The sequence below is a fragment of the Bidens hawaiensis genome, unplaced genomic scaffold, assembly GCF_021521415.1.
Source record: "Bidens hawaiensis isolate Kalapana, Puna unplaced genomic scaffold, B.hawaiensis_p1.1 tig00009111_1, whole genome shotgun sequence".
Lineage (NCBI taxonomy): Eukaryota > Viridiplantae > Streptophyta > Magnoliopsida > Asterales > Asteraceae > Bidens > Bidens hawaiensis.
The window spans coordinates 618,306-640,534 of NW_027491670.1; the positions used below are offsets into that span (position 1 = coordinate 618,306).

The window sequence follows — 22,229 nt, forward strand, 5'->3', positions numbered from 1 at the left end:
ATATAAATTTACCTATTTTGATATGAAATTTTGACAGTAAAAGTAAAGTTTATGTTTTCATCTAAGCATTAATAAGTACTTAGAACAAGTTTGGTTGGTTCAAGTTCAAAGTTATATAACTTTATAAGTTCTAATATATTGTCGGCCATCAAAAGGTGGAATGCACCAAAAACGATAATTTAGATAATGGTTTGTCATTTCTGTAATTGGAAGTTATGGTCGTGTGGGAGGGAAACTAGTAGGCCAAAGCTTACTAATAAATTAATCAAAATTAACTTTATTAGTTGTAAGTAATCTATAATCATTATATCTGTTTACACCAAGTAATAGTACTAACAGACATGCAGCAATAGTATTATAGTAAATGTAGTAATCTTACTAAAAAATATTATCATATATGAAATATGTATTAGCAGAAGGTATCCTTCCCGCTAGAAGAGCGGAAAGGTGTGTCCATGTCGACAAATGTGAAGAGGGAGAGGTGAGAACGGACCAAAGGGCTGTGGGAAACCAGTCTTCTATTGGGATCAAGCTTGGGAACGCTGGAACGCAAGTGACGGTGCTCCATACCATCTGCTCTGATATAGATATATAAACAAAGATGCATTTTCATATATAAGAAAAAACATATGAAAAGGTATCACCTTCTAGTTTGCTAGTTAAATTAATAAATACTATTTATTAGATGTATAAACATATTTAGGTTTATGTTTTATTTGTTATTTGTACATATACTTAAATCTTAGGGTTAGAATTGTATTATTATTATTTAGGGTTATTGTTGCAGCCGTTATAAACTCTATAATCATCGGTAGTTGCAGCAGTTAACCGTCAAAACTCTTGAATAAATACTATGTTAATCTTCGGTGTTCATCACCAAGATTAAATATTATTCCAATACATATTCGTTCAATTGCTCTACATATTTTCCAATTTGTGTTCTAATTTCCAATAAACTGGTATCAGAGCGCCGGGTTGAAAATTAAAATCACGACACAACAATTCTTAATCAACGATCAATGATGATGTCCTGTCAACATTGTATTATTGAATAGAAAACGATGAAGCAGAGAAGAGGGAAAGGAAATCAGAGGTGGTGTTATTATTGTAAAGAAATCGACCACTTTATTGCTCGATGTCCTATTAAAAAAGAACATGAAGCTTCACAACTAATTCAACAATCTTTAGATGTGGGAAACAGAAGCCAATTCAACATAGAAGATAATCATGAAGATCTATTAGTTGTTGGTACTGACAAGGGATTATGGCAAACATATGGTACATAAGTCGTTATGCCAAACATCATATATCGGGAAATCTATCATTGTTCAATCATATTAAAAGTTCCTTTGGAATAGAACCGAACTTTAAGAATATGGGAACCATATTCATAAGGGGTTTAGGATCAGTATTTGTAGTTACGAAACAAGAAACCTTGTCTATACCTAATGTATATCATGTTCCTGAGATTTGCAGAAATGTTCTAAGCTATGACCAATTAATTCTTCAAAGGTATGTTATTAGGATAGAAGGTTTTACCGGAATTATATCACAAATTGAAGAGGTATGTACCCGCCTTAACATCGAGCGGGGCGGGTCAACCCACAAGATATAGACAAGAGGCTTGAAATCAAGATATCATGAAGGCACAAAGCCAAAACCTATGCGCACGGCGCATATCATATATGCTCACGCATCACATATGCTCACGCGTATCACATGCTCGCGCACCATATATGCTCACGCATATCACATCTGCGCGTGGCGCATCTGCGCGTGGCGCATATCGCATGCTCACGCATCATATTTGCTCACGCATATCACATCTGCGCGTGGCGCATATTACATATGCTTGCGCATATCACATCCGCGCATGAAACATCTGCGCGTGAGAATAAAGAGAAGACTTCGCGCATCCTCAGGATAGGCGCATATCACACGTGCACATAATCAACCTCGTCCTTATCCAAATCAGGATAAGGACAACCTTGATTGTGCTCGTCAGCAAACCTTCCAGAAGGTATCCTTTAAGGAATAAGAATATGCTGATGTTGACAGCTGCCAATGAAAGGTGGACAACTCAGCAAAACCCATGTGCTACCACGTGATTGCACATGGGTCAGGTAAAATGCCTGGGTCAGAGAATAATCAATGAAAAAGCACCAGGTGTCCTAAGGACACGTGGCGCAAAGCAACAGGATGAGGCCAAAAAGGCCCTAATGGGATCTGAGCCCAATCATTGGAAACCCTAACACTATAAATACCACACCACCTCCACAAGGAGAGGAGAGGAACAGTAAGCAAGAAAATACATTCCAATTCATTACTCACTCTCAGATTATTATTATCTTCTCCTACAATCTCTTATTCTCACACCGGAGGGTTACCCCAAAGAGGACCCCTTTGTCCCTTTCTGAGGGGTAAGTTCACGGTGCTGCTCGTTTTGTAGGTGGAAGAACTCATACTCCGGAGAACCATCGGTGAAATAGCATACTCATACCCGAGGAAAGTTGATCGTCTACCAGTGAGCCGATCCACGTTTCTTCATTAGCGCCATCACCTGTTACAACGGCAACAAAATCTCATCAGTTCTCTCTAAAAAAAAATTTCACCATGGTTTCTGGTGTTCGTAACAGCGATCAAGTTCTGGAGGATATTGAGCGTGAGGATGTTAATGAGGGACAGCAGTTTCTGAGGGTGCCGCGTGATTCTGCGCGCACCACCAGTAACCATCCCTTCATCACAACTCCTCATAGCCAGACTGAAACTCCTCCAGACGATCTCACGTTCCAAAATCTTACCGGCGCGAAACAAAAAGGACCAATGGGTCCAGAAGATGAAACCAATGACCCTAAAGAATGGCTCATAAACGAGCAACGACGTCTAATGGACAAGTACAATGAGCTGGTCAAACACAAAAAGTTAGCCGACTTAACACAAAGGCTAGCGTTTGATAAGCAAACCATTCAAGGAACAACAAAAAGGGCACGCGCGCCGGAAGATGGTCACTCTGTTCACACTGAACACGCTGTGTTTAGTGATGAAGAAGTGCACAGCATGAGGAAGACGCGAGATACTCATGCAGGAGGCTCACAGCTCCGCGCGCACATCAACATGGCGCCTGGAGTCAAAGCCGATATGGATCTGTACACACCGTACAGCCCACCAGTGAGAGGGCAAGTGGACGTAACCACACCATACAGGCCAGCCATCTTGGTGAAGCATTCAAAATTCACTGAGCGCATCGCGAAGGCTCCCATTCAGCACAAAACCAAGATGCCAAGTGGTATGGGCAAATATGACGGCACAACAGATCCAGACGATTTCTTACAAGGTTTTTATAACACTGGAAACCTAGAAAGCTGGACGATGCCAACATGGTGTCACATGTTTGCTCGCTGCCTTACGGGCGCGGCGCGTGTCTGGTTCGAAAGCTTGCCGACTGGGCAAATCGATGGGTTCGAAGAGCTATTGGAGAAGTTCCAAGCTCACTTCGTACAGCAGCGCAGACACACGCGCGACCCTGATGACATCATGCACTGCGTGCGCAGGAATGACGAAACGATTGAAGACTACATAACTCGTTTCAATCAGGAATCTCTTGCAATTGGAGGTATCACTGAGCAACTCTTGCTCGTGGCCTTTATACAAGGTGCGTGCAGTGATCAACTCCGCAGAGCTCTCGTGAGCAGAGATGGCATGCCAACCACTTGGGCCAAGCTAATGGAAGCATCGCGAGTCTTCGCGCGAAATGAAAAACAAATTGCCCAAGATAGAGCGAGAGAAAGAGGGCATCAAGCAGAGGCACCGCGCAACAACGAAAGAAGGGGCAAACAAAACTCTGTATGGTCCAGGTTGCAACAAACCAGTTTTTCTCCCGCATAAAAGCAGGCGCAACCAAGCTCACCCCAGCCCCAAAAAGACATTCGTAATCGCGGAGAGGGTGACAAGAGGGAAGGTGGCAGAGATCCTAACAGACCTCTACCAAGAATATGGACCCCCCTCACTAAAACGCCTTCACAAGTGTTAAGCACTGAGAATGTCCAGTTCAAAAGCCCCAAGCCACTACACTATAAGGGACCATCAAACAGTGGCAAGTATTGTGAGTTTCACAAGTCCACAGGGCACAACACCGATGCATGCCACCATTTGAAGGATGCAATTGAAAAAGATGTGAAATCAGGCAAGTTGGCTCACCTGGTGAAAAACCCAAGACCAGAAAATGAACAACCAGAAGGAGCCCCAGCCAACAAAAAGTTCAAAAGAATCTGTGTAGCCGAGGGAGGAAGGCAAGGGCAACGATCGAGAAAGAGAAGCTCGCAAGTCCAAGGAGATTGGCGCGAGCAACAAGTAATCTTCCCAAGAATCAGGGGAGGCCCTTCTATCAGCAGTTCTCTAGTCATCACTACACACATTGCTCATTATGAAGTGTCAAAAGTCCTGGTGGACACTGGCAGTGAATCAGACATCATGTATGAGCAATGTTTCAGGAAGTTGGATCCAGCAGACCAAGCAAGGCTCGAAATTGTGAATGCACCAATCTCTGGTGTTTCAAACGAAATCATTCACCCCCTAGGTCAAATACAATTTGAACTAACTATGGGGGATGAGAAACACAAGCGAGCCGAAATTGTCAACTTCTTGGTCTTGCCCACCACTTCATGCCACAATATGATCTTGGGTAGAGGAACGATTGCCCAATTCAACGCCATACCGTCGCCAGCGCACGGCGCGTTGGGGTTCCCAACACCAACAGGTGTAACGTTCGTATACCGAGATCATTTGTGCACAGTGACAAGTACACCGCGGGAAGGGAGAATGAAACTTCCAATGGCAGACAACGCGCCAGAGGAATGGATTCTCAACCCAAAATTCCCAGAGCAAACAATCACAATTGGAGCTACGATATCAGACGACACGAGGTTGAGAATGAAAAGATTGCTCACAACATATATGTCGGTCTTCGCGTGGCAACACTCTGATATGACTGGGGTTCCGCGAGACCTGGCGCAACATTCTCTCAACACGTTCAAGTCTGTAGAGCCAATTGCTCAAAAGAAGAGAGTCATGGGGGATGAGAAGGCGAAGGCCATGAATGAGCAAGTTGAGGATCTACTGCGCGCAAACATCATCCGCCCGATACGATACCAGACATGGGTAGCCAATCCTGTGATGGTAAAGAAGAGCAACGGGTCATGGAGGATGTGCATTGACTTCAAGGACCTCAACAAAGCATGTCCAAAAGATTGTTACCCCCTCCCAAACATCGACGCAAAGGTGGACTCGGTGGCGCCATTCAAGTTCAAATGTTTCCTGGATGCCTACAAGGGCTATCACCAAATTCAAATGGCACCACAAGATGAGGATAAGACTGCCTTCAGAACCGACAAGGGTGTTTTTTGTTACACAAAAATGCCCTTTGGTTTGAAGAATGCAGGAGCCACCTACCAAAGACTTATGGATGCTGTTTTCAATGAGCAAATTGGAAGAAACCTAGAAGTCTACGTGGATGATTTGGTGATTAAAAGCAGGGAGGAAAAACAAATGCTCAAAGACATCGAAGAAACCCTTTCGCGCCTAAAGGAAGTAAACATGAAGCTCAACCCGAGCAAATGCACTTTCGGCGTACAAGAGGGGAAATTTCTAGGTGTAATGGTCACCAAGGATGGGTTCAAGGTGAACCCAGAGAAGGTGGAGGCCATCCTTGACATGCCCTCGCCATCCACCATGAAAGAAGTTCAAAATTGAACGGTAGATTGGTATCAATCAACAGGTTCCTAGCGAACCATGCAAGCAAATCTACCCCATTCGTTAACACATTGAGAAATTGCCTAAAGAAAAGCCAATTCAAGTGGACGCCTGAGGCTGAGCAAGCTTTCAATGAGATAAAAGAATGTCTGATAAATCTGCCCGCGCTCACAGCTCCACTTCCTGGCGAAACTCTAACATTGTACCTGTCAGCAGGAGAACGCGCCATCGGCGCAGTGTTGTTGGTGGATCGCAAGGGAATCCAAACACCGATATATTATGTGAGTCGGGTGCTGACAGATCCTGAGACGCGCTACTCCATCATGGAAAAGTTAGTTTTGTCACTAACACACGCGTCGCGCAAGCTTCATAGATATTTCAATGGTCATCCTATTGAAGTTCTGACTGGTTACAACATCCAGCAAGTCTTGCGGCGTCCCGCGCTCTCAGGAAGGCTGACAAAATGGGCGCTGGAATTAGGAGAGCACACGATCGCCTATAAGCCCCGTCCAGCAATAAAGGGACAAGTCTTAGCTGATTTCATCGCAGAAATCCCTGAAGGAAAAATTGAAGAGGCGCAGCGCGAGGTAGATCCTCCGCGAGCCAATGATGAAGAGAATGTTTGGAGATTATTCACTGATGGAGCTTCAAAAAACGAAGGGTCCGGCGCAGGCCTCAAACTGGTGGATCCAGAAAATCATGAGTATACTTATGCAATCAGGTTGGATTTCAAGAGCACCAACAATGAAGCTGAGTATGAAGCCCTGCTGGCTGGACTGCGCATAGCGCACAAATTCGGAGTTAAAAAGCTAGAGGCCCATGTTGATTCATACTTGGTAGCAGCACAGGTCAATGGCCTTTATGATGCCAAGGAGAACACCATGCCTCTGTATCTAGAGCAGGCGAAAAAGCTCATCGAGCAATTTGACTGCTTCAGAATCATACATATTCCGCGCAGTGAAAACAAATCTGCCGACGCGCTGAGCAAGATGGCATCAACCAGCTTTGATCATTTTGGCAAAGATGTCAGGGTAGAAGTAATGAGCAACCCGTCGGTGGGAGCGAAGTCTGTCCTTGTAATTCATACAACACCTTCATCATGGATAACTCCAATAATGGAATTCTTGAATGAGGGAAAGGTACCAGACGATCGCGCACAGGCGAGGAAGATAAGACACAAGTCGCAGAACTATGAACTGCTTGATGGTACATTATATCGACGCTCTTATCTTGGACCACTCATGAAATGCCTAGATGCTGAGGAAGCAAGCTATGTGATCAGAGAGATACACGAAGGAATCTGTAGAATACATGCTGGCCCGCGCATGGTGGTTGCCAAGGCAATGAGCGCAGGTTACTATTGGCCAGGCATGTACTTGGACGCGTTAAAAGAGATCCAAAAATGCAAAGCGTGTCAGAGCTATGCGCCAAACACCATGCGGCCAAAGAACAACTTGATTCCGGTGACCTCCGCATGGCCTTTCCACAAATGGGCAATCGATATTGTGGGTCCCCTACCGCAAGCGCAAGGGCGAGTAAAATTTTTGGTAGTGGCAGTAGACTATTTCACAAAATGGGTTGAAGCCAAGCCACTAGCAAAAATCACAGCCGAGGCGATGAAGCAGTTTATTTGGAGCCACATCATATACCGTTTTGGCCTTTCCATGGAAATTGTGAGCGACAATGGCAAATAATTCACTGACAAGAAGATATCCAGCTGGCTCAAGGAATTGCGCATCAACCAAATTTTCACTTCAGTATACCACCCTCAGGGGAATGGCCAAGTGGAGCGCGCGAACCAAAGCTTGCTAAATGGGCTGAAGAAAAGGTTGGAGGGAGAATCCCATTCTTGGGTCGACGAGCTACCTAATGTCCTGTGGGCGCACAGGACATTAAGCAAAACCAGCAATGGCGAATCCCCGTTCAGCCTAACCTATGGAACGGAGGCTATGATTCCAGCAGAAATTGGATGCCCATCCCATAGAGTGCTCATGATGAACAAGATTGATAACGAGCGCGAAAGGAGGTTGGATCTCAACTTGCTTGAAAGGCGCAGAGAGGCGACTATCATCAGTGAAGCCAAATACAAGAAAAAACTGGAAAAATATTACAATCAGCGCGTGAAAGAATGCCACTTCAAGAAGAATGATTTTGTCCTTCGAAACAATGAAGCTAGCCGCGCGATACCCCCGGGAAAGATGTCCCCCAATTGGGAAGGACCTTATCAAGTCTCGGAAGAATTGGGAAAAGGCGCATACGCTTTAAAAGATTTGAATGGAAAGAAGATCCCGCGCGCATGGAACGCAGCACAGCTTAGAAAATGTTTCATGTAAAAATTGTCAAGTTTGTAATCAAGGCTTTTTAAGCCATTATGAATAATGATACGCGCTATCTTCTCTTAATGTGTGTTCTATTACCTTTTGCATACATGTTTCACACTTCCCTTTATTAATTTTGTGCAATATGACAACATTGTATTGACATCAAAACAAAAAATAAAACGAAGTCAAACATACATGCGCGAGCTTCAAGCTCAAACGCGTTAACGAGTTTTAATTCTAAAACGTCAGGGCCTTAGCCCAATAATATGAGCCTTAGCTCAGGGCCTTAGCCCAATAATGTGAGCCTTAGCTCAAATCACTCACAACATCCATCCTACATGCTGCACAGCCTGACCATAAAAATACCTAAGCACAACTAAGGCAAAGCACATGCCAAAACATAGTTGTTAAGGTCTCAGGTCGAGGTCGCGCATGGAATTGTAATGGATATCAGAGTAACACATACTGACACGTAAAGGCTAAAAAACTCATAATTCCCTATAATAAATGCGCGATAACGTCGCGCAAAAGAGGAATAATGAAACGCCAAAGCACGTGTCAACATAGTCAGGATATTGCAAAATCACTTACAATATGACAAGGATTAAGTAAAATAATTTCCTTAGAACCTTGTTCTTATTTCAACGTGCAAGCATATCTTATATTCAACAAGCAAACATGCAATATAAAGAGATGAATGGGGAATGCGCAAGATGCGAATAAGGGAAAAACAAAATTTCATTCCAAAACATAGAAGGTTACAAATTTACAAAATGATGAGATACAAACTGCAAATAAAAAAATAAAAAAAATAAAAAAAAAAAACATGAAGGGCTTCTCAAGTCTCTATGTCGACGTCAGCCTCTTCATCGCCCTCATCATTTCCTCCCTCAGCATCTGGCGCAGCCCGCTCCTCATCATCTCCAAACTTGCCATAGTCAAGCTGTTCATCTTGAATGGAGTCGTCTTCTATCACAATAGTGTCAGGAGCGGGTCCTTTGGCAACGCCAGAGCCGCTAGCAGAGGCAGCATTGCCCGCGCCATCATCGCCGCCACCAGCCCCTTCACACTCGTCAAGTAATTTCTTTAGAGCGCCGAGATCGGGCTGGTCAGCAAGCGCGGCTATCTGCAAATCATAAGGAAAAATATGAGTACAAAAAAACTAGGAAAATAAGTCAAGGTAAACTCATTAAGGTTAAAATACCTGCTCAAGGATGGGAATGGGAGTATTCAAATACTTCTCCCCCATCTCGGCCATGTCCGCGCAGACAACGTCGAGCTGATAAGGGTAGTCGGATGGGTTCTTCTTCAGCATGCTATATTCACAGCCATCCTTAAACCCTTCAGCTCGACCCACCAAGCGCGAGGCAGCGTTGCAATCCATCACAAGGGTCTGAAACTCGTCTGAGTATTTCATCGCATAAGCGCAACGAGTCATACCCTGTGAGATTAGCCATTGGCGATCCTGCGCGAGGGAAGAAACAGACGTCTCAAGAGCAGGAATCTGAGAGTTTAACAACTCAACAGTTTCCTTGGTCTGTTTCAGCTCCTCTCTGTCGGACGCTGCTACCGCCAAGGCCTCTTCCCTTTCCGCTCGCGCAGCATCGAGCGCTTCTTGGCTAGACGCTGCCGTCGCCAGGGCTTCATCCTTCTCTGCCCGCGCGGCCTCTAGCTCCTTCTTCAGGCGCGCAACCTCACTCTCTAATGAAGATTTATTAGTGATAGACTGCACAAGAGCTTGGTCACGCGCCTCTGCGTCCAGCTCCAAGTCGCGCACTCGCCGCGCGTACTTGGCCGCGTCCGCCTCGGCCGCCTGCAGCTTCTCCCGCGCAGCCTGTAGCTCATGCCCGCGCTTCACGAAGGCAGCGTTGGCACTTGCTCGGTTCTCGCTGAGCTCTGCTTGGAGTTTCTCAGCTCTCTCTCGAGCATCAGAAAGATTCCAAGCAGATACTTTAGCCTCTTGCTTGGCTTCCGCAAGAGCATCACGTACCTTTACGTAATCATAGCGAAGCTCTTGGGAGGCAGCAAAGAAAGCCGACCCAGCGAAAAGATGGTCATTGAGCAAGTCCACGCGAGCGCGGTCCTCCTGAAACCTCCTTTCAGCTGGAGGCACAGAATGAGCCCAGAAGTCTTCACACACACCCATGGACTGAAATGAGCTATCCTCAGTAATATTCCATCTCGGGCGATAAATGTGATCGGCTTCCTACAAACACAAAGTAATGTTCTAAGTCATCTAAACACTAATATGGAAGTCCGCGCAGCGGAGCAAAACGAACTTATACCTGCGGGGAGCAAGCAAAAAAGTCAGCGCCAGCCCCACGAGAAGACTGCGCCGCGAAATCTCGTGGCGCTACAGGGCTTGCGCGGCCGCCGTCGGTGTCTTCAAGTTGAACCTCCTTATCTTCCTCTGAAACAGGCCTTTTCTCCTGCGACCTGGAAGAATCAAAACCAGTTTCGCGAGGAGGGCTGCGCGCAGGAGGAGGTGAGGGAGGTCTCGACGCCGCCAGATCAGCGCGTAAAACGGCCTCCTGCTCCTTAGTAATCCCAATGAGGGGAGATTCAGTGCTTGCAGGAGCAGGAGCAGAACCAACGGCGCTGGCGCCGGCGCCAGCAGTGCCGCCAGCAGCTTGTGTGCCAGCTATAATGCCTATGAAAAAACCAACAAAGAGAAATGGTTCATGACTTGATCTAAAAGAAAAAAAAGTCAGAAAATAAAAGCGCAATACATACCTTGGCGCACCGCCGTTCGCGAGTTAAACATCGCCATGAAGTCCATTCTCCCCTTTTTTGAGGGTAAAACGGGGGACTTCGAAGCAACCTCCGGCGCAGCCTCGGTACCTGGTTGTGCCTGAGGTTGATCCACCAAGGTCGCCGGCTCTACAAACATTTGAGTGAGCAAAGATTCATTAATAATTCTATCTGAAATCGCGCTCATAAAATCATAAAATATAAGCAAAGTATACCTGTTGAAGAGGAAACAGCAGGCGCAGCACCTCTTCCCTTTTCCGCAGCGCGAAGGGAGGAGGTGGCGGCACCATACCTTGTGTGGACAGGAGGTCTGCCCACATTTTGAGGCAAAGAAGACAAGGAAAACTTGGAGGTAAACTCCTGGGTTTTCTCAAGTCCCTTCGCTTGAGTAGGAGGATCCTGAGCAACAGGGGCATCATTTTTCTTCTGCTTTTTACTGGCCCCTGCGCCAGTTTTCCCTTTAGCTTTACGCTTGAGTTGGGGCACCTCAGCTTCCTCCTCCACCTCCTCTTCCGCGAGCTCCAGCTCGTAGTTCTCGAGCGCATCTACAATACGTGCAACAGAAATGTTAACCAAATTTGGTATTCTAAAGGCATAAGCATAAGTACAAGGGCTTACCAGGCGCGTCGCTGTCAAAGCAAAATCCCAGATCAACAGGGATGAACATGTCATCGAAGCGATCGGGGAAGCCAACTTCCCCAGCGCCCAGCGCGACAGAGCCACCCTCCATATGCTCATCATAGGCGGCGTGGACATACTCCTTGCTTACTGCACAAAACAAGACAAATGATATCAGCAAAACGAATTATATTCGCGCAGAAATAATGCAATGAGCTAATAACTCACATAATCCATCAACTTGGATAACGGGCTCAGTCGCGCTGTCGGCCCACCTCCTGCTCATGCCAACCCCCACCAGCGCCTCCTCACAAATATTCTTGGCGGGGGATGGTTCAGCAGTCAACTTTTTAACCCATGCGCCAGTTGGGTTCTTAAAAACATTCACATCCGCGAGCGCAGAAGTGATCGCGCGCATGGTCATGCGGATGGGAATCACACCAACCTTAATATAGAAAAATTTCTCAGACCAGTCATGAAGGCTCTTGAAGGAAACAGTGCAGCACTTGACCTTCTGACTGCGAGGAACGAATGAGAACCAAGAATCTTGGATTTTCGGCTTATAAAAATATTGAAAGCGCCGAGGGGTGGGCTCCTCGCGCTGAGATTTGCACATGAACTCAAAATGAGTCATGCGCACAAGTCCAAACGGATGGACTTGGGATATGTGAATCCCATAAAATCGAAGCAGCGCACCCACAAACCTTGTCATCGGGAGACGAAGGTTGCAGTGGGTGAAAAAGTGGCAGTACAGGGAGATGTAGCCGGTGGGCGGATCCGCCGCCGTTTGCCCGGCCGCCGGGAGCATGCAGCCATACTCAGGGAGAAAACCCTGAGAGGCGATGAGACTGTCAAAATCGAACTGCCTCAATTTGCATGGGATCTCATCCCACCTCTTCACTGCCTTGACCTTCCCCACCTCCTCCGATGAGGCCTCGGCAGCCCGTTTCCCCTTGCCGGTCTTCTTCAAAGTAGACATCACCAATGACTTTACACGGCGTTTGCTGGGGGAGATTGTGGTATCTGGGCTATCAGACATACAACTGAGAATCAGACAGAGGTTACTTCAACAATGGAAATCTGGAAGCAGAAGACAGGCCCTAATCGGAATAAAAATGGAAGGAAAGAAAAGCTCTGAAATAACAAGGAAGATGAAGAATAATAACTCAAAGGGCTTGCTTTTATAGGCCCAGGAGAGAGAGAAACAGGTACTGATCAGAGTCCACGCGCCCCCACTCGCAGGTGTAGACCAACGCGAGCGCGACACGTGTCCCTGACACTGTGTGAGGGGACATGAAAGGGAACGAAACAGGCACTGATCAGAGTTCACGCGCCCCCACTCGCAGGTGCAGGCCAACACGAGCGCGACACGTGTTCCTGACACTGTGTGAGGGGACATGAAAGGCAACTGTAGCACCTCGAGCACACGAAAAGTCTGACACATGCCTCCATCTCTGACGCATGTCAGCACCAACCAACCACGTACATGGACGATTCGTTTCAACCAAAAGGATAGAATTTCGCGCAAGGATGAGAAATAAAAAAGGAAAAGACAAAACCCTATTAAAAGAGAACTATTAAGTCTAATATCTATCTTACCTCGATCGCGCGAGACAAGACACACATTAGACTGGGGGGGCTTGAAGAGGTATGTACCCGCCTTAACATCGAGCGGGGCGGGTCAACCCACAAGATATAGACAAGAGGCTTGAAATCAAGATATCATGAAGGCACAAAGCCAAAACCTATGCGCACGGCGCATATCATATATGCTCACGCATCACATATGCTCACGCGTATCACATGCTCGCGCACCATATATGCTCACGCATATCACATCTGCGCGTGGCGCATCTGCGCGTGGCGCATATCGCATGCTCACGCATCATATTTGCTCACGCATATCACATCTGCGCGTGGCGCATATTACATATGCTTGCGCATATCACATCCGCGCATGAAACATCTGCGCGTGAGAATAAAGAGAAGACTTCGCGCATCCTCAGGATAGGCGCATATCACACGTGCACATAATCAACCTCGTCCTTATCCAAATCAGGATAAGGACAACCTTGATTGTGCTCGTCAGCAAACCTTCCAGAAGGTATCCTTTAAGGAATAAGAATATGCTGATGTTGACAGCTGCCAATGAAAGGTGGACAACTCAGCAAAACCCATGTGCTACCACGTGATTGCACATGGGTCAGGTAAAATGCCTGGGTCAGAGAATAATCAATGAAAAAGCACCAGGTGTCCTAAGGACACGTGGCGCAAAGCAACAGGAGGAGGCCAAAAAGGCCCTAATGGGATCTGAGCCCAATCATTGGAAACCCTAACACTATAAATACCACACCACCTCCACAAGGAGAGGAGAGGAACAGTAAGCAAGAAAATACATTCCAATTCATTACTCACTCTCAGATTATTATTATCTTCTCCTACAATCTCTTATTCTCACACCGGAGGGTTACCCCAAAGAGGACCCCTCTGTCCCTTTCTGAGGGGTAAGTTCACGGTGCTGCTCGTTTTGTAGGTGGAAGAACTCATACTCCGGAGAACCATCGGTGAAATAGCATACTCATACCCGAGGAAAGTTGATCGTCTACCAGTGAGCCGATCCATGTTTCTTCACAAATGTTTGAAGAATCACACAATATTCAAAAATATAGTGAAACAAGAGGGATAGAGGCTGTGAAGAATTCGGGAAAAATGGTTGAAGGAAAAGGAAAGGAATATGTTGTTGAATGTGACAAAGATTATGAAAATTTTCTAAAAATTGAAATAGGAAACTTTGTGAAGAAGGAGGATAGTAATGCATTATAGGATTATATGGAAAACATAATCCTTGATTATGAAAATTTTAATTGGAATAAAGCACTCATCTATGCCATAGAATTCAAAACGTTTGATGATTGTATTAACCTTATACGTTTACTTGATGATATTGATTGTATTATTACTTATAAGGAATTATTAAGAAACAAATTTGAGATAATGATGCATTGGTTCCTCGACACTCACCTCTCCTTGAACCGGTTGGTGCCACCATATCAAAACAAGAAAGTGGAACTACTTGATCTTTATATTTTAGTAAAAAGAGAAGGAGGACATGAGAGAATAGATGAGAAAGGGCTATGGATAATGATTGCAAAGGAGATGGGATTAGACTGGAGTGAAGGATACATTATGAAACAAATTTATGCAAGGTATTTGGATGTGTTTGAGTTTGAATGCTGGTTATATATGAGGGATTTAGAGAATGGTGCTGGAAGCAGCAAAGATGAATATGTAGATAATGCAGAAACCGAATCAAGAAAAGAAGATTATAAGGATTCTGATGAATTGGAAAGAGAACTTAATACAACTGCAGAGATTAATAAGAGACTACAAGAAGCACATGAATACGCATTGTTCATGGGAAACAATTGGATTGGAGTAAAGAAGATGTTCACGAAACGAAACGAAGAATACAAGACGCGCAAGATTGATTTCAAAGCCGCAAAAATTGCCTCATATGAAGCACATCAGAGTCTACCAACCAAGAACTCTCTTAAACCTAATTATGTTTAGGGGAGTGTATTAGAAGTATAAACATTTTTAGGTTTATGTTTTATTTGTTATTTGTACATATACTTAAATCTTAGGGTTAGAATTGTATTATTATTTAGGATTATTGTTGCAGCGTTTATAAACTCTATAACCGTCAGTAGTTGCAGCAGTTAATCGTCAAAACTCTTGTATAAATACTACATTAATCTTCGGTGTTCATCACCAAGATTAAATATTAATCCAATACTTATTCGTTCAATTGCTGTACATATTTTCCAGTTTGTGTTCTGATTTCCAATACTACTCATACTTTAGGGATAGGATCCGGTACAAATGATTTTCTTTTTTTTTTCTGAACCATTGATGGAGCTTAAAAAACTTGACAACATATATTGTTTTCCTTGAAATATTGAAAACATCTTTTAAAGCTCCCTCCTTAGGTGAACTTCGTGCACTCCCAAGTCACATCACTCATTTGACGGCATAACCTTGGTGGCTCTCTCACCGCGAACAGTCATATATTCAAAACAACACCAAGTTGTCACAATAAACGATGGTTTTAATTTCGTTCTAAAACATTTCTTAGTTTTGCAAAAGTCATCATTGATTATACTATACTACTATCATAGTTGATGTTGAAAGAATTATTTGACTGAATGTTTGATTTCATCCTCTCTTCCCTTTATATAGTGATTGCAACGCAATCTATTAATTAGAGATAATATTGCATGGAATTATTTTATGATTCTAATTCCCAATTTACAATTTACATTAGTTCTATTAGGCTTTGACTCGACCCGTTTATCTGGCACGCTATTTTACCCCCTTAACGAAAATTAGCTCATAAGAATTATTTTTTTCAGTGTGTTACATAACAAGCTGAATAACAAATAATTAAGCACATAATAAATAAGGAAGAAGTTCTAGTTTTCGGATGTAAATGATTTAGAGCACCATTCTAATATCTTGAGCGCAATGCTCACGAACCGCACAATAAACTTCCCAAGGTTCACATAGAAGGACACTATCGGGCTAATGAATGGGAGTAAAAATATACTGTAAATCTTCAACAATACTTGCACTATCAGTTTTTGACTCCTAAAGAACCCTGAGATTAAAACATTATAAGGATTTGATGGTAACATAATCACTAATAAGTAATAACACACTATTGTATAGTAATTAATGAGGTTATTGCATACATTCAGTAGCTTCTGGGAAAGCATCAAATAATGAAGTCACAATCTTCAACAGGACCTGCAAGCAAATATGACTCATTAATGTGTATGTAATAATATATCATATCACTAGTACATAATGAGCAGGCGTCATTACGATCTAACACAGAACTTACAGGTTTGGATCAATTGGTCGTGTTCGTGTCAACCTAATGGGTTCACGGGTTGACCTGTATAACCCATTAATTTTTACTATGTGTTGTATATCTATTGTATGCCAAAGTTTAGAAGATAAAAAGAGAAAGTGACAAAATATTTGACTAAAATGTAAATGATTTACATTTGTATCTTTGGTTGTAAAATGGTAAATTCAAATTATTAAAATGGGAAAAAAATTTTAAAAATCGGGTTAAATGGGTGGTGTTCATGTCGACCCACAAAGACTCGTATCGTGTTTGGGTTCATACTTTTGACACAATATTCAGGTTCTTGTCAAATTTTTTAATTCATGTCAGGGCCGTGAACACGACCCGTTTAACATCCCTAGTCAGGACTTATTTTGACCTGAATCAAATTGTTATTTTTTTTCTAAATTGACTCGAGTTGACCAGAACCCTTATCGCAAGGGTCAATAGGCACATACCAGGAACAGATCTCCTGGTTTGATTGGTGACTCAACAAAAACTTGTGCATTCCTGCATGTTATTTTTAATTTTCTCATCATAAATTAGCCTAAATTCAACATATGCATTGTCTTTTGAATTATAAGCAATACCTAATTCTTAACCTCTCTCCTTCCCTTGTTAATCTGTACACACTGCAGCCTCTCGTGAACGGAACCTGCTTGTTCTTCCACTCTGTCATGTGCCCGTAAAACATTAACAGGCTGATTTGGGTTATGATCTCTCAGGTCAAACAAGTAATAATAGATCTGGTTTCGGGTCAAACAAGTAATAATAAAGTTGGTTTCGGGTTGGTGAATGTACCAAGGTGCCAATTGACTCCAGCTATAAGATCATCACCACCTTCATAGATATCACTAACATGAAACTCAACATTCGGGCCCATTCCTGTTGTTAATTGTTTAAGAAAGCGTATAACCTCCTACAATACATATAGTTTCGATAACGTGTAAATTCATCTAAAAATTGCACTTTTAACAAGCTACAAAAATAGGAAAATAACAAGTTTGTGACCTTTTTGCCCTTAAACGGTTTAGGAAACGAGTAGTCCTCAAAGAAACAATCATCCGCGAGATAACTTTCAAGTCGCTTGACATTCTTTTGATTCATGCATTTGTAGAACTCTTTTATTGTATCCGATGGTGTCAGCTCGAATGTGACATCCGAGTCCCCAATCAGCACTAGTGGCACGTATCTTGTGTTGTAACGTTTATTTTCATTGCCCATTTTCATACCAAGCTGCGGTTGGTTTTTATTCGTTTCATGTTTATACAACATCGAAACACGAATACCAAAAGCAGATAATGGCATTCGGGTAGCCATGTTGTGTTAAAATGATGTTAACACGCGATATGTGTATTGTATAGCATGAATGAGATCTTCTTTCTTTGATGGAAAGAAAAGAACCACATGTAACTTGTGCCTATTGGTCACATTTGGAACAAATACTTTGGAACAGAAAATCAGTTCTAAAAGAAATAATATAAAATAGTCCAAAAACATTCAAAACCTTAAAAACGAAGCATAAAACATATGACCATCATTTTTGTTCCAATTAACATTTGTAAAACAAACACAAACCAAAACAACACCAATTGCAAACTACTCAACAGTTGTCACCTGCTGCCATTCACCATCAACACCCTCTTTCCACAAAGTGACATTATTATCCCCAGAAGCAACAGCCAACAAATTGCCAGTAAGTGACCAAGACACCCTCCAAACAGGGGCATTAAAGTCATTCAACACCTTACCCTTCCACTCCTCGCCTTCTTTAGTGTTAGTCCATATAACAACCCGCCCATCTTGCGACCCGCTTGCAATAGTGGACTTTGGCAGGCCCAAGTTCGGGGCCCACGCCACATCACGCACCAAATCAGTGTGCATTTTAAGAGCCGACGCGCAGTCCATTTTCCAAGCCCCGTTACTAAACTTCCAAATTTTCACCGTGTTGTCGTTACCACCAGAAGCCAGTTTCTGAACCGGGTCAAAATCGCCTGACCCGATTAATGAACCAGGCTCCATTGACGGGGCCCACGTGACAGAGGTGACCCCAACAGGATGAGCTTGATCTATCTTTGTCGTGTCCCACCCGCCATCTGACCTCGCGGTGTAAACCGAGATGTTACCATCGGATGACCCGCAAGCCAAGCAAAGACCAAGTTCATGTGGGGCCCAGGCGATTGAGTTAACGGATGATTTGTGGTCGTTGAAGGTGTGAGCTGGGGTCCAAGTGTTAAGATTGTCTTCTTTCCAAATTACAACAGTGCCATCGTACGAGCATGATGCTAGAAGTGAGCCGAATTTGGGGTGAGCCCAAGTGACCTGCCAAACGGGCCCGTTATGACCGGTCAAAGTAGCGAGGTGTTGTGAGCTTACAGTGATGATCTTGATGGTGGCGTCAGAGGAGGCGGATGCAACTCGTTTTCCATAGTAATCCATGCTGACGTCATGGATGATGTCGGTGTGACCTGTTTCAATTTTCTGGCCCGGCATGATTTCCTGTTGATGTTTGTTACCTTTCTATATTTGCTCGATCCTATAAATGCAGAAAATTAAAATTTAGAAGAAATTGAACATTTCTCATCTTGATCATGCATGCACATGGTATGGTAACAACTAATAACATCATGTTTTGGAAAGAATAAAATTTAACATAAAAGAAGCATCATATTCAAGAGGTTTATCATGCTTCTTTATTATTATGGTAATCACTAATCAGTAATCAACAATTTGAGTACTCGAAACTTTGTTGATGAAAAAAAAAAGTAGAAATTGAGCATCAGAAATGTTATTTACTCTTCTGATCTTCTCAATTCTCAATAACCGTTACACTTTGATTTTTTATGCTTCACAGATAAAGATCAACGGAATTTGGGTAACAAATTTTATTCATTTATATCGTTTTTCCAATAACACACATGTTATCCCTAACTGTACATAAATCGTATACACAAAAATAAGATTGCTAGAAGGTTGAGACATAAGACAAATGAGCCCTTAATACTTTCTTCTAACATAAGATGGTTCTAGATAGTCAAAGGCGCACCCGACACAAGAAAAGCACAATAACAAAACATATGTATGATAGGCATATAAAACTAATGCTAATCCCTAAATAAAATTAAAAAACTGATATATCTAGCAATTAAAATCATCTACTAATATCAACAAACTGAAAAACCTTTTTAACAGAATCAAATAAAAAAAATCTAACATAACCAGTTGTGTACTTGGTGTATACTAGGTATAGAAAATCAAAAGCCATTGAAAATCAATGTATACTATACAAACAAACTCTACCCAAATGTAATATTAATAAAACACCTGTGCTTATAGAGCCTCTATGTGATAAAAGAGAAGAAGAAGCAATTTCCTTGCATGCCTTCAAGGCACCCAGACCTCACCTAGAGGTGCACAAATCGGTTTTTTTAAAAAAACCGGTTCGGTTAATAACCGGACCGGTTTTTCTTGGCCTGGAAAAAAACCGGTTTTTAAATAACCGGACCGGTTTATTAACCGGTTTTTTTGGTGCAAAACTCGGACCGGTCTAACCGGTTAGGACCGGTTTAGAAACCGGTTAGAACCGGTTAATAACCGGTTAACCGGTTTTTTTTTAAAATAACCGGTTAATAACCGGTTTTTTTCATAATAACCGGTTTTAAAAAAAACCGGTTTTTCCATTAACCGGTTCGTTAACCGGTTTTGGATCTAGAACTTGTAACCGAAAGACGAACCGGCGGTTTGTAAACCGGTCAAACCGGTTTTTAAAAAACCGGTTTTCGTAAAAACCGGTTTCCGGTTTAAACCGGTAAACCGGTTCCCCAACCGGTTTTTTTGGCCATCTCTAACCTCACCTCACACGAGCTTAATTTCTAAAAGCGCAAGGGCGCCAATGCGATAGGATCCTTGGAGTCAAGAACCAAGGCAAAGGCTCACCGTACAACCATCACGTCCGCGAGGTACTTAAATAATATTATTTATTTTCGGAAAGGTTTTAGACATCGTATACCAAAATTTTAGAACAAACAACCTCTATGTTCAACTTAAGATATAAATAGCCTCTATGTACAACCTAAAAGCTTACACGCAAATCTACCCTGTACAAAAGGCACTACAAATGTGCACGCATGAGACATGGTATTTCATACCAAACGCCTGCCAGCATGGCAGCCTGGGCTCACGCGTCTTGTACCTACAACTCACAGAGGTCTTTTCCAAAGTTCAATTTCATTAAAATCTATTTTTCTAGAAATGATTATATATACATCAATTTGAAATTGGAAAGCAGCCAGCTCGATATCCAAAATTACACAGTGCTATTCGCAATCAAAAACATGGTGGCGAACATCAGATCCCCACCCCTTCAAAATCAATCAGCTATAAAAGAATTATGAATGCGATATTATAAGTAGATCAAAAAACTTGTAATTTCACGCAATTTCATACAATACTCATCCACAGCTCGATAATAGATTCATACAAATCTGCGAGAATGTTACAGACCAAGGATGTATGAGCTAACTAACGAACGATTTCATTCGTAACCGAATCTGTGTTAAGTTTCAATGGCGAATGGATCATACAAGTTTCAGATTACAAACCTAGATCTTAAGAAATAGATCTAATAACAGAGATCGATTAATATTAATAATAGAGATCTATGGATATAAGAAAGATTACCTTTGATTTTGATGGGTTGTTGGTGCCAAGCAGAAGTGAGGGTTACGCTGAAAGAAAGAAAGAAAGACAAAGGTATCCTCCGCTTCCGAATCGGATCCGGGTTGGTTATGTAACCTCACTTTTACTTTTATATATAGTTTTAAATAATAGGAAAATTGCATTAAGTGATACCAACTTTTTCGAATGACCAATAAATCATTTGAACAAGCTACTAGTTAAATTTATTATATCGGAATGCAATCTTCTTCTAATTGGAGGAAACCCTTACCTAAGACCAGCGTTCCTGAACACTCGTTTGAAGACACGACAATGTGGTAAGATAAAACCCGTTCAATTCAAGAATCTAATAGTGAACGCCAGCTGCTCACCTAGTTTATCATCATGACCCAAGTCTCTTCATTAGTACTCCACCACTAGCAAACAACGACATATTTGCAATAATAACTACAACCACGTGGTTGATGTGAGAAAATCAAAGACTTCACTTTAATAAGAGGAAGGTTTTAGGTTCAAGTCCCTCCTACGACAAAAAAAAATAGGGGGTTTCAGGTTGGTTCAGGTGGTTTCTCACTCAATGAAACAATTGGTCGTTTAAAAGGGCTAGTTGCATACTGCATACTTAGACATAATTATATAATTTTAAAAGGATATTCACATATTTCCCCTTCTTAAATGCACTAATTACATATTTCCCCAACATAAAAAAATGAATTACATATTTTCTCTCTCTTAAAAATTTATATTACATATTTACTTATTTCATTAAAATTAGCATATTATATGAACACTTTACCCAACAAAGAAAGTAATAAAAAAATTGTTATATCTCAAAGTTCATATTTTATTTGATTAAATCCCCAACTTCATCTTCTTTTGAAACTCTTGTCATCTCCCACCCCCAACATTTTATGACCCTAAATGCCCCAAAGAATACTCAATCGCCCATTATAGAAACCTAATAAGAAACTCACAACCCCAGTCGATACCAAAGAGAATACTCCCGGAGTACGAAAGGCCTCGCTGGAAAACTGTCTGTAGCTTTTTGATGGATTTCTGCACGTCGAATTTATGACCAAGAGTTGCTTAAGAAGTGGAGATAATACACAGGTTGTTTGTTTTGTGTTCAAATTCGGTTTCGTTTTGTTTTTGACTCGTCAGAAGTGATGAATCCTAACGGAAAATCTTGGGTTAAAGGTGAA

The 22,229-nt window shown here is 42.6% G+C and overlaps 1 protein-coding gene and 1 pseudogene across 2 annotated transcripts; both read right to left on the reverse strand.

The window, feature by feature from the left end:
* Positions 1-364: 364 nt before the first annotated feature.
* On the reverse strand, positions 365-17,727 carry LOC143531237 (uncharacterized). Of its 2 annotated transcripts, XM_077026580.1 has the most exons (7): positions 17,362-17,727; positions 17,152-17,269; positions 16,941-17,022; positions 16,809-16,860; positions 16,190-16,244; positions 15,864-16,095; positions 365-431 (listed from the first exon to the last, which is right to left on the reverse strand). In XM_077026580.1, the coding sequence occupies exons 1-6, from the start codon at positions 17,668-17,670 to the stop codon at positions 15,911-15,913; spliced, it is 801 nt and encodes a 266-aa protein (XP_076882695.1). In that variant the 5' UTR covers positions 17,671-17,727; the 3' UTR covers positions 365-431; positions 15,864-15,910. The 2 variants fall into 2 exon arrangements, with proteins under 2 accessions (XP_076882695.1, XP_076882694.1); XM_077026579.1 differs by lacking the exon at positions 365-431 and having other exon boundaries at positions 15,822-16,095.
* Positions 17,728-17,810: 83 nt separating this feature from the next.
* Positions 17,811-18,920, reverse strand: LOC143531236 (protein transport protein SEC13 homolog A pseudogene; annotated as a pseudogene).
* Between the last annotated feature and the right edge of the window lie 3,309 nt (positions 18,921-22,229).

Coding starts and splice junctions, on each gene's coding strand:
- LOC143531237 (XM_077026580.1), bottom strand. CDS start 17,670: ATGGCTACCCGAATGCCATTATCTGCTTTTGGTATTCGTGTTTCGATG. Junction 17,270..17,361: donor AACCGTTTAAGGGCAAAAAG/GTCACAAACTTG, acceptor TATGTATTGTAG/GAGGTTATACGCTTTCTTAA. Junction 16,245..16,808: donor AACCAGGAGATCTGTTCCTG/GTATGTGCCTAT, acceptor ATTTGCTTGCAG/GTCCTGTTGAAGATTGTGAC.